This window comes from Chelon labrosus, assembly GCF_963514085.1.
Source record: "Chelon labrosus genome assembly, chromosome: 15".
NCBI classification, from domain to species: domain Eukaryota; kingdom Metazoa; phylum Chordata; class Actinopteri; order Mugiliformes; family Mugilidae; genus Chelon; species Chelon labrosus.
In genome coordinates, this window is record NC_140348.1 from 20,838,081 (window position 1) to 20,849,222 (window position 11,142).

General features: G+C 44.3%; 1 protein-coding gene across 1 annotated transcript; it reads left to right on the plus strand.

The window, feature by feature from the left end:
* The first annotated feature begins 352 nt into the window (after positions 1-352).
* npas4l (neuronal PAS domain protein 4 like) lies at positions 353-4,321 on the plus strand. Its single transcript, XM_084562391.1, has 8 exons — positions 353-643; positions 822-967; positions 1,071-1,170; positions 1,459-1,723; positions 1,810-1,919; positions 2,111-2,246; positions 2,364-3,619; positions 3,732-4,321. Exons 1-8 carry the CDS (start codon positions 379-381, stop codon positions 3,758-3,760), a joined length of 2,307 nt encoding a protein of 768 aa, XP_084418517.1. The 5' UTR covers positions 353-378; the 3' UTR covers positions 3,761-4,321.
* Positions 4,322-11,142: the final 6,821 nt, after the last annotated feature.

Genomic DNA, 11,142 nt, shown 5'->3' on the forward strand with positions numbered 1-11,142 from the left:
ACTCTGTGTGTCCTTGTGACGTGGGGCGCCCCACTCAGAGGACACCCACTTTATAAGGCAATGAAGGGAGCATCAGAAGCCCAGCCTCCTCTTTGTGTGTGACGCCCACGCTGAAGCCCTGCCGGCTATAAAAGCCCCGGCTCTCAGTGGATGGGCCCACACTGATACTGATCACACAGCCTAAGTCTACTGAGAGCCCTCATTTCTGCTGCTGGCACGGCAGCCTTCTCATATCAGCAGTTTCCATAGGAACCCTTGATATTCAAAGTCAGCTTTAGCTCGTTTGGGGAAGAGACGTGAAAGAGAGGCTGGATCAGTCCAGGACTATTAATCGGTTTACTGGATTATTATGGAGGAGATTGACCTGCGATCGCTGTTATGAAATACGAGTGCGGCAGCAGAGAAAAGTTTTCCTCCCCAAATTTTCTTTCTCGAGTTTTTACCCCGCCTCTGACTTCGGCGAACATGGTCTCTCACAGATCCACCAAAGGAGCATCCAAAGCCCGGCGAGACCACATCAATCATGAGATCAGGAATATGCGGGCTCTGTTGCCCATCACCCAGGAGGACCAGGAGCGCCTCTCCTACCTTCACTCCATGGCCGCCATCTGCACCTACATCAGGAAGTCTGTTCTCTTCCAGGGTAAGTTCTCACACTTCAGCTGCACTTCCTTAATACCTCAGAACTTCTGATCTGCATTCAGGCAGCGTCACTGTCAAACAAAGTGGGATCAAGTTCACAGTATCTCAGGAACAAAGGATAAAAGATGAGACAACCTGCAGAGATGCATAACCAATTCGCTCCCTCTTTCCTCTCCAAGGGCTTCCAGCTGGGGACAGTTCACTCTGCTCTCTGCCGTATGAGGCCTTTCTTCAGGCTCTGCACGGCTTCATCCTCGTCACTACGGCTCAGGGCAGGCTCGTCTATGTGTCGGAAAATGTGGATGAATATCTTGGCATTTCCATGGTGAGTATTTTGATTGAATGCTTAGTCAAATTCAGTTGCGCGACTCCTTGTCTGAGCACGTTTTAGCCTTCAAATTAACGGAAATATCCTGTTGCTTTTCCAGATAGATGTGCTTCAAGGAGACACGGTATACGACATGGTGGAACGCTCTGATGTTGATATTGTTAGGTCGAACCTGGACATTGAAAAGAACACAACATCAGGTAACATTAAAGGCTTGGATATATTATTGTGTGTAACTGTTCTCAAATATAAACCTCCTCAGGTAGCCTCTTGTTGATTGTATGGTTAGCCTAGCTCATTTTTTGAACCAATTTCCCACAAAACCCAAACTGCAGAAGTTGAAAATCTACAGAAAAATGTGACATTTGTAATCTAAAACATCCACACAGAGTACTTCTTTTAAACTATTTAACTCCAAGTCTCTAAATCTTGCTATCCACAAGTTGCTGCTGAAAGACTGAACCCAACTCTGTGTTTTCTTCCCGCAGAGAGGAGCTTTATATGTTGCATGCAAACCTCCAAGGCCTTTAAGATGCAGCACGGCAGCTGCTGCTCCATGCTGGTCAGAGGGAGCTTCCGGTTCACCCCTCCGCCCTGCCCGTCCTCCCCTGCTGCTTCTCCCTCCACGGGGCCTCTGTTCGTGGCCCTCTGCACTCCCACGGTGAACCGCCTGAGGATCAGCGACTCTCACTGCTGTCACAGCTTCTGCAGCACTCACAGACTGGATATGAGCTTTACTCAGCTCTCAGACAGGTACATTCGCACATCCTCTTCCAAACCGTGTTATCAAAAATGCTCTTATACCAGTTGCTGACCTTTTTAATGTTTTTATTCTTCAGCGTTTCGTGCCTGTTGGGGTACTCAGCTGAGGAAATGAGCGGTCGATCGTGGTACAGTCTCGTCCATCCTGAAGATCTATCACTTAGTGCGGATTCCCATCGAAGTTTGGGTAAGCGTTCTGATCCAGCACAGGCAAACTTACATCTGAAACTTATAAATAAAAGAGTTAAAGTATTCTTTGGCTCATTCAATAGCTATCATCATCATTTATTCATAACACACCCAGGAACCTTCAGTAACTGATGCCGGTGGAAACGTCTTTAAATTGTGCATTATTATAACCACGAGTGTTTCTTCCAGTGCAGGCAGATGAAGGCTTCCAAGTGGAGATGGTGCTGAGACTCCAGCGCGTGGATCTGTCATGGAGTTGGATCTACATTCGAGCTAACAAGGACTCCGAGTGTCAGGCCATCAGCTGCACTAACTTCATCATCAGGTGTGTTGAACCTCTGCAGTAAACCTCAGTTAAGAGTGTAAGAGATGTTGCAGTGCTTTTCATTGTTAAAAAAAAGAAAAAAGATTGACTTGTAACACGTTGTTCTCTTCTTTGCAGCGAAACTGAGGCCACCTTTCTGCAGAAGAAAATCAGCAGCGATGCCTTCAGGCCATCATCTCTGCCCAATTCTTCTCAACAGGCGCCTCAGACCCCCAGCTACAACGCTAAAGGTTTTAAAAGGCAGAGGACGTCTAACAGCCAAAGTGAAGAGCCGTGTGCCAGAGCCGGGAGAGAGTCGGTTCAAGACATGTACTACGCGGCGTACGCCTCCTCCCAAGGCAACGGCTCACCTGTTCCCATGGGTGACAGCCCATCTCTGTTCACCCCTCCTTACAGTCCGACCTCCTCCTCCTTCTCACCTCAGGAGCCGGAGGAGCTCAGCCATGACCTCCTGATGGATGTGCACGAATGCACAGATCGGCTGCTGTCGTCCCCTGAGGGCTCTCCCTCCTATTACTCCTACCCAGAAGCAGGGCTTTGTCACCAGTCACCCTCTGACTCCGTCCCTGCAGTCGCTGAACCCACCTTCGACCAGGGTGCCTTCGGCGTGCTCAGTACCCACTCTCCGCTCCCCTCCTCCTCTCCCACCTATGATTTCCAGCCTTGCACATCCGATGCTCGATTAGTTCCGGACTGCCTGTCCGTGTCCGACACGTGTGAGAGCTCGGTGGACTGTGCTCTGCATCCAGACGATTTCAGCCATCTTGAGCAGCCACAAGGGGGCAGCCTCGTCCAACTGCAGCATGTCGTTCCCCATGAGTTACCCATGCATTCCAGTCTTCTTACCCCGAGTCAGTCGCCTATATCCACAGAGCCTAACCTGTACAACGAGAGGGAGCAGGCAGAGATCAGTATTCTGGCTCAGCAGATCTCCTCCCTGGCCAGCAGCTTTGACATGCATCACACCCTGAGTCCCCTTCAAAATGCGGTCGAGCCTGCAGGCACCAACATCCTTCACTCAGCTTGCGACTGGCCCCATAACACTCCTCCTCTCCCCTCGAACCTTCTTCCCAAGCGTGAGCTGATCCTCGATGACGGCGTGTTCGACAGCATCCTGAACATGGTGCCAAGGAAAAGCAACATGTCCAGCCCCAGTGTTATTTTCTACAGCTACCAGCAGGGCTTAGTGTGCACCAGGAGCGGGTCCCATCATCTGGATCAGGAGACCCTCAGGCTCATCACAGAGGACCCCCTGCCTGAAGAGCAGTTCACCACAGACAGTATGGCTCCCTTCAGTTTGCAGTCGGGACACCATGGCCAAAACACTGGGTTGCATCAACTCAACCACTATATGCAGAGCAGCCTTCAGCAAGGTAATTTGCACCAAACACTTCAGCTACTGACCTAAAACTAACTGGTTTTACACTGAATGTTTAAAGTTATCAAAGATTGTTTTCATTAATATCATTTTCTGTCTCCTTCCAGATGGACTTGCTGAAGAAAACCTGTACTGACATAAGTCTGTGACTTACTGTACTACAACTTGTATGACATATTGTCAGGGCAATCTTCCTCCGCTGGATTCAAAGAAGAATGTACGCAAAGACATTTAAAGGACGTCTTTGCTAAGACACTGTTTCCCCCAAATGACTTATCTCTGAATGTAAAAAAAAAAAAAACTGAAGTGGATTCTGTGATGTCCCAGCAATACAGCTTTGTCTTAATTTCTAAACAGGGCTGTCAGCCTTGTTTTAGCTGGTTTTGCTGATGTCTTATATTTTATGAAAAAAAGGTACTTTTAAAAAAAAAGAACATGTACACGCTGAAATGGAGGTATATTTTTCTTCTATTACTGAGTGACCACAGTTTACTATTGAGCACTTTATCAATGTCACGTTGCCACAAGAATTTTATAAATGAGAAGATGTGCCGACTTAAAGGAATATTACCTAGAACTGAAAGCTACCTGGATGAGCTTTAACACATGGATCATTCCTTATAATAAAGAAGCATTTGTAAATACTTCTTTTCTTTTCTTTTTTTGTTTGTTTTTGTGCCTTAAGACACGGAGAGAAGAGTCGTGCTAGTTTGCTAAAAAATAATCATGTTTCTTATTAGCTTTTGTGCTATGCCATCAAAGATAACCTCAGAAACAAGGATACAAGTAAAGGCGATGTAAACTGAGAACCTACCTCATCGGTGCAGCTAAACACATTCCTGAGTCTGAGTTTTATTCATGAATTGTATTTATTTGGTTTTGAACACACTGAACTTTACCTTACCCTCACTTACTTGTGTTAAAATCTTTTATTTAACTGTTGTACGAGTCTTAAACTTAATTCATTCCATATTTGTTTTGCTTTTTTTATGGTACTGGAACTCTAAATGTTTAAATGTGTTAAGTGGTATTGTGTCCTTCTTGCAGTTTGCTTGAAATGTTAATAAATCCAATGAAACCACATCAAGTCTTGTGATATATCAGTTAGGGAATTTATTTATGTAGGTTCTTCCATAAAACCTAATTGCAGATGTGTAATATACTTTACTGTGCTCTTTCTGGATGTTACAGACAATTTGCACATTCAAACACAATCAAAGACTGAATCTTTTACAGCATTATTGCCAGATAGCTGCCAGAATTTAAATCAACACTGACTTATCATCCCCTTATAAAGTTGCTTTGGCTAAAACAAAGCAATGCCTACAGATCCAGCCAGCATAGAGCATTTATTAGCATTCATTTGGCACTGTCCCTGCACCCTCAACGTCTCTTAATATCTGTGTCGGCCCCTGCTAATTCCTGACAGAAACATCTGTCTTTCTAGTTTCTAGTTGTAGTGACCAGCTAGACCAGGACTGGATGATGTGGGGTAACGTGAGATATCGGAAATGACTCGGAAATGAGGAACAAGAGTGAGCTAAAACAATAAAATTGTGCGCTGTAAAACCAAAACAATGCCCTGAAAGGTATTGAAACGCTGCAAAGGTAGAGGACGCTGCAGATTTGTGGTTTAATATTAAGAGTGACAGCCTCCACGTTACACATTAAAAAAATAATATTATTGCAGCTTTAAATTGCACCCTTATGTGCTATGCTATCAATCATGAATGCGTTTACTGTATATTTCTTTATGTGCACCTTCCCTGTAGGTGATGAGGCTGCAGCCCTCAGCACAACATCTACTGGGCTCTTCAGTCTTCCATTGATTTTTACATATTGTTGCTGTTCAAACTAATGAGAGCACGTAAACTGTACGCTAGGGTGTCAATTATTTGTTTGGACAGATGTGCAGAATCGATGCCTAATTGACTGTTAAGATAAGTGAACTGAGTAAACGCCGAGGAGGCTGAAAAGAAAAAAAAAGAGACGCTGCTCCAAAGACGCGCAGAATGTGGAACGAAAAGCTCACAAGGGGGGGCAGTACAAGCCATGCTGCTGGTGCAGAGTGTGTGCAATGCAGAGCCCTCATGTTAATCTCATGCAAGACAGAACTACCACTAGATGGAGTGATAGCTCCAATAGCCTCCTGGTGACACACATATCCTGGATGCCATTAGTGTAGTTCTACTTAAACAAGCTTGAGTTGAAGTGGAGAGTGTGTGCATATGCATTGTGTGTATCTGCCGTGGCAACGAGAACACAAAAGGACACCGTTCAGGCCGTTCACGAGAGTCCAGATGCCTGGCGTCGTCCACGGAGACCTAATTAAGAGTGATGCCTGTTGAAGGGTACGACGGTAAATAAAGTTCCTAACAAGTCCCACACATCTGCCGCGCTCCGGTCTTCCTGCATCACTCAGCGTTACATGGAACAATAATGATTTCCCAGAGGAGCAGTGACACCGTGTCAGCGGCGTAGATGCTCCCGTCCACACCGAGAGGACGGGGAAAAATAAAATCACCTTTTTTTTAATTTCACAGACAACACAGTGGACACTCGGGGCACATGTCATGACAGTAAAGAGGGTTTGGCACTTTTCTGTAGGTGTGATTATAATTTTATCAGCCGTGGCTGTGAGTCAAAGTGGATTTTTAACTTGGAAATCAATTAATATCTTATAAGGATCAGGGGCTGCTGAAGGTTTAAAAGTAAACGTGAGATAGACACGCAAATGGATAACTATACAAACATCTCTTTAGCCTAGACATGAGAAGACAGATTATAACTTTATGTATTATTTAATAACACAGGCAACCCTCCTATATATCTGTCATTAAATTAAGATGATGTGAGGTTAAATGAACTACATCTATGCCTCACAAGAGCGGTGAGGCACTGTGGGAGTCTGCCAGTGGAAGCATGAGATGAAACGCGTTCGGATGACGCTACGATTCATATCCAGGATCTGAGAGTTGCACTGGGGCTGAAGGTACCGCACAGTTGAACTGACAAAAGAGAAACACAGGCAAAAACTGTCATCTGCCCTACTTCAGTAGCTCCTAAAGTGCTTTCTCAGGTGGATGGCTGGAGGGCGGCTGCTGAGGGAAAAGCGCATCGGCGCGGTTAAACAGAGCAGCTCACGGATGTGATTCTTTTCAAAGCTGTGCCTCCCACTAGCAGACAGGTTTTCATATCCCGCCTCGCCGGTGGCTTCTCGTGAATCATTACCTCATTTGCTTGCGAAGACGAACTCTCCAAATTGAAACTTTCGCTGATTTTCAGACAACGGGGCCTCAGGTGGGGCCCCCGTGTCTTGGTTTATTCATTGGCTTTGTGCTCTTATTGTTGCAGCCAGGCTTGCGGTCTCCATTGAAAGCTTATCTCCAGGTATGCAGCTATTTTGAAATAGATGAAGGCGGAGGAGAGCCATCCAGCTAAGAGCGCGAATTGTCGTTTTTTTGCTCCGGGTTTGTTTGGCAGATGAAAGTGGTGACACAAACGATAACCGCCAAGGTCACAGAAAGGTGTCTCGTGCTGTCATGGGGGAGACCTGAGCCGTTACTGCGTGTTAACACGAACCTGTCTTTTCTCCGCGCTCCATGGGGTAACCCTGCACACTGTGTGTAATTTATTTTCTCCCCGTGTCGGCGTATAAAACAGCCTGCCATTGTTTTGCGTGGATCACATTTTCACGTCTATAACGATGTTGCCCCACTTTTCAAAAGGAGGCACATCACCTGACTGGCGTTGGTTCAGTCAGCCCATACTGGCGCCGTAATTGGGTTAAACAAAAAGACCCAAAATAGACTGCAGCCTGCTCCTCCTGTTGCCATGCCTGAAACCACAGGTCTGATTCAACAGTCGCGAAGAGTCAACACATCCTGCTGATATTCACGGGGAGAGAGGCCAGCCAGCAAGAGAGCAGAACACAGATGACAGCCTAACAGCAGAGCCTACATGCATATGAATGTTTGATTTATTTTGCTGCAGTTCTCTCTTAGGGAATTGTTTGTAGCTTAAGGCATAAAGCACCTGTCCTCAGAGGAAACATGAGCATCCCGCCTTGGAAAGATTTGATAAACATGTGATCCTTTGTTGATGGGAAAACATTTATTTTCTCACATAGAAATTTCTATTAGGGACTTTAGAATACGTGCCAGGATGCAGTCGTGTGCTTTGCAAGCAATCCCAAACAGATTTTCACAGGTTTACATTTAAATTCCTCTTTGTGCCGAAGAAATACTACTGGTTTTAAGGAGGCAAAGTCTCTCAGTATATTGTGTATTTATCTCCGTGGGCTCAACCTCCAGCATTGAGAGAAATCAATGCTCCGCGCTGGAATTCCAATACACAGCGGCTCATCGGTGGAGCTCTGCGAGATACAGTTTGATTCTTCAAGCGCCGTTGTTCCCGACGTTGGTGTTTAAAGCGAGGTTCGAAAATGGCTGCAATTCTTCGCAGTGCGCCGTATAGAGGGCATGCATCGCAAATATGTTTATCTCTCCTCTGCTGCACCAACCCCAGGGGTCAGCGCAAACAAACATGAAGGAGCATGTCTTATGGAGGGCTCGCAGGAGCTGGAAAACGATAAGAAAAGCAATTAAGGGAGAGGCAATTAGGGATTTAAAACAAATAAAATGATTAAGTAATAATTCAGAAAAATAAAATGATAAATCGAAAGGAAAAAAATAGATTCAATGCTCTTTAAATTTGTCAGTAACTAACTAATAATGTGACGACCCAGATTTAAACAGCTAAATGTAGCTGATGTATAACATATCATCCAGGTCATGGTATATCCAAAAAAGGTTTAAAAAGGCAACTGGACTTGTAGAGTTTTTTGAAAAGACGTTTCACCACTCATCCGAGATGTATAACATTTATCAAAAAAGAAAAAAAAAAAAGATAATTTTTAAGAGTTTTTAGCTATCACAAACCAACAGACCTTCTTCACCGCGGATTACAGCAAGACAAGCAGCAACGATGGCTGCCTTCCATTAAGGAGAGCCCTTTCCAGGCACCTGGTATTGTGCTCGCTGGCTGACTGACACGGGTTAATGAGACGCTTAATGGAACTCGGCCATTGTTGAGGTTTATTAATTACACCTGCGCTTTTTTTCTTTTCTTCCTGCACTGACGAGCCAAAATGTCGGCTGTGAAAAGGGTCCGTTGTTGCTAGCGTCTGCGGCTGTGGTTGATAGACACGACGAGAAAAAAAGACAGGTATTTAAAAAAGAAGGCAGTCTAAGGCCGTTTGCCAGCGAGAGAGTTCTGCAAAAGTGGCCTTAATGCACTTGATGTGTATCGTGCTTCAAGACCAAAAGGAAAATATAACGTAGAAAGTGTTGCTTTCTTGGCTAATGTTGGCTGGGGAAATGCTGGTATGAAATAAGACAGGACATGCAGTAACATGCACTGTTTTCACATAACAGTGATACTGGTATCGGTTTTTAATGGAGCGGCTCCCCAGGGGCGTCGAAGGTCACGGGCATTTGATGTTGGACGTTTCTTGCAATTGTAGGTTGAAAAATGTTCTGTCTGTGAATCTCTCCGCATCCTTGCTTGTAAACGGCTGGGCCTTTTTCAGGGAGGCTCCTTCTATGTCCAGTCATGACACTCACCTGTGTTAATATTTAGTAGATTTAAACAGCTCAAACAGAATATCAGCACCTCACTCAGAATAAACTGGCCCAAACTGAGTGAAGATATTTCACTGAGAGAATAAAATAGTGCCGATGTAACCTAATTACTTCCACCTTGATATAAACGCACAGGGATGTACCTTTCTCAGCCTTCCAAAAGTGGCGGCTTCAAAGCTGAATTGCTCCTCTGGGTTGAGCAATGTGTGAACATTGCTGGACGCCGAAACGACAAGGAGGTAAGAAATAAGAAGCACATGTTAGGATGGCTGGCCACAGGTACAAATGAATGCACTATCTATGCTTCACTTCTGAACAGCTCTCACAGCCGTTCCAATTAAATGTGCTAGCGTGTGTGAACGCCAGACTTTATGCTGTATTATAAACTGAAATAGTTAAGACATGAGGACACTACTAGTAAGTGTTGTTGTCTAGAAGCCACCAAGCTAACAGCCTAGCTTGCTAGCGATAGCATGCAAGGGAGCAACGATGAGGCTGTTGGGACGTCAAACAACAGGACTAAGTTACAATATGTGAACGTAATCATATCTGAAAACGTCAGCAGACAGTCAGACCTCGTGAATTGACCCTCGCCAAAAGTTTTCACTCTAAACTACATGACTACAAGAAGAGCCTTTCATCTTCTCATGAAAAGACCCATTGGATGGCAACCTTGTTAAATCATATTTGTTAAATCTTTGATCTGAGTTATTTCAATCAGAATGAAAAAGAAACGTGTGCATGTTAACCCTTTAAAGGACACCCACTGAAATACTTGGAAATTCAAAATTTCAACGCTAGAGTGTTGTTGTAGGGCGTTAAAAGAATTGTTTATTTTTGTGAAAATTTTTCAAAATTTTTGTTTCTCTTCTTCATGGTACCTAATAAAGCAGACGATGTTTGACCTGATAATGTTGCCTTGATCTTCGCTGATTGGCTCATTCGCTGATGATGATTCTCAACCTAAGTGAGATGCATTTAAATTGTGTGTGGAAGTTACCATGTACGGTTCCTCGTCCTATAAAGGGTTGGAGTAATAAAGTAGATTTGGTATTGTGTGGTTTTTGAAAAAGCCTAAATAAGAGTCACAGCTCCCCAAACTATAAGTGACAAACTCAAATGATGTGGTGAAAACAAGCTGTGACAGAGGTCAATTTTGATTTGAATCGGCTACCTTTGGCCATGTGGAGCTTTCTAAATAGTTTTATTGTTTAGTTGTTGCAAATGTTTTTAGTGAAAAAGAATGAAACCAAATGTTCTGAACCAGCCTGCTCTGCAACAAACAGGACAGCAACACAGTAAGGAACCGGCTGGGAAACATAAAGGATAAATAATATTTAAAATAAAAGAATATGTGATAGTTTTGGCGTTGATGGAAACCAAAAACAGAACCAAAAGATCCTTATTCATCAGGTGAAAAACAACCTCCATCTAAATAAATAAGCATGCAAAAGCAATTTGCTGAAAGGAAGTTGGTATTGCTGGTGAAGTAGATTAAGTTTGCAGGAGGCTGAGGGAGACCTCTGATGGAGACTTTTTGGGATCACCGTGGAGAGGTGGAGATGGGGAGTGACAGGGACAGGGGAATGATTAGATTGGCGTGGGAAAATGAAAAAGATAAGGAAGTAGAGTGTCAGCCCACGTTCTCAGGAGGAGAACAGCTCTCAAAGACACAGATCTTCCTCATTCAACTTTTGCCCATAAGCCTCTTTAAAAGATGATAATGTTGCAGGATTAAATGCTCTTATGTTTTCAACATGCGGATCAATTTGTTTCCATTTGTTTCCATATTTACATGTCAGTCTGGAACTTGAGTTTTTTTCCCGTGCTATTGAAAATGAACAATGGATGGGGTTTTGTGTGTCAGTGTTGCCTG

Bases quoted from the DNA above. Each gene is read 5' to 3' on its own strand.
- npas4l (XM_084562391.1), top strand. From the start codon at position 379: ATGAAATACGAGTGCGGCAGCAGAGAAAAGTTTTCCTCCCCAAATTTT. The intron at 1,724-1,809 runs GTACATTCGCAC...TTTATTCTTCAG, and splicing joins TTTACTCAGCTCTCAGACAG to CGTTTCGTGCCTGTTGGGGT. The intron at 1,920-2,110 runs GTAAGCGTTCTG...TGTTTCTTCCAG, and splicing joins GGATTCCCATCGAAGTTTGG to TGCAGGCAGATGAAGGCTTC.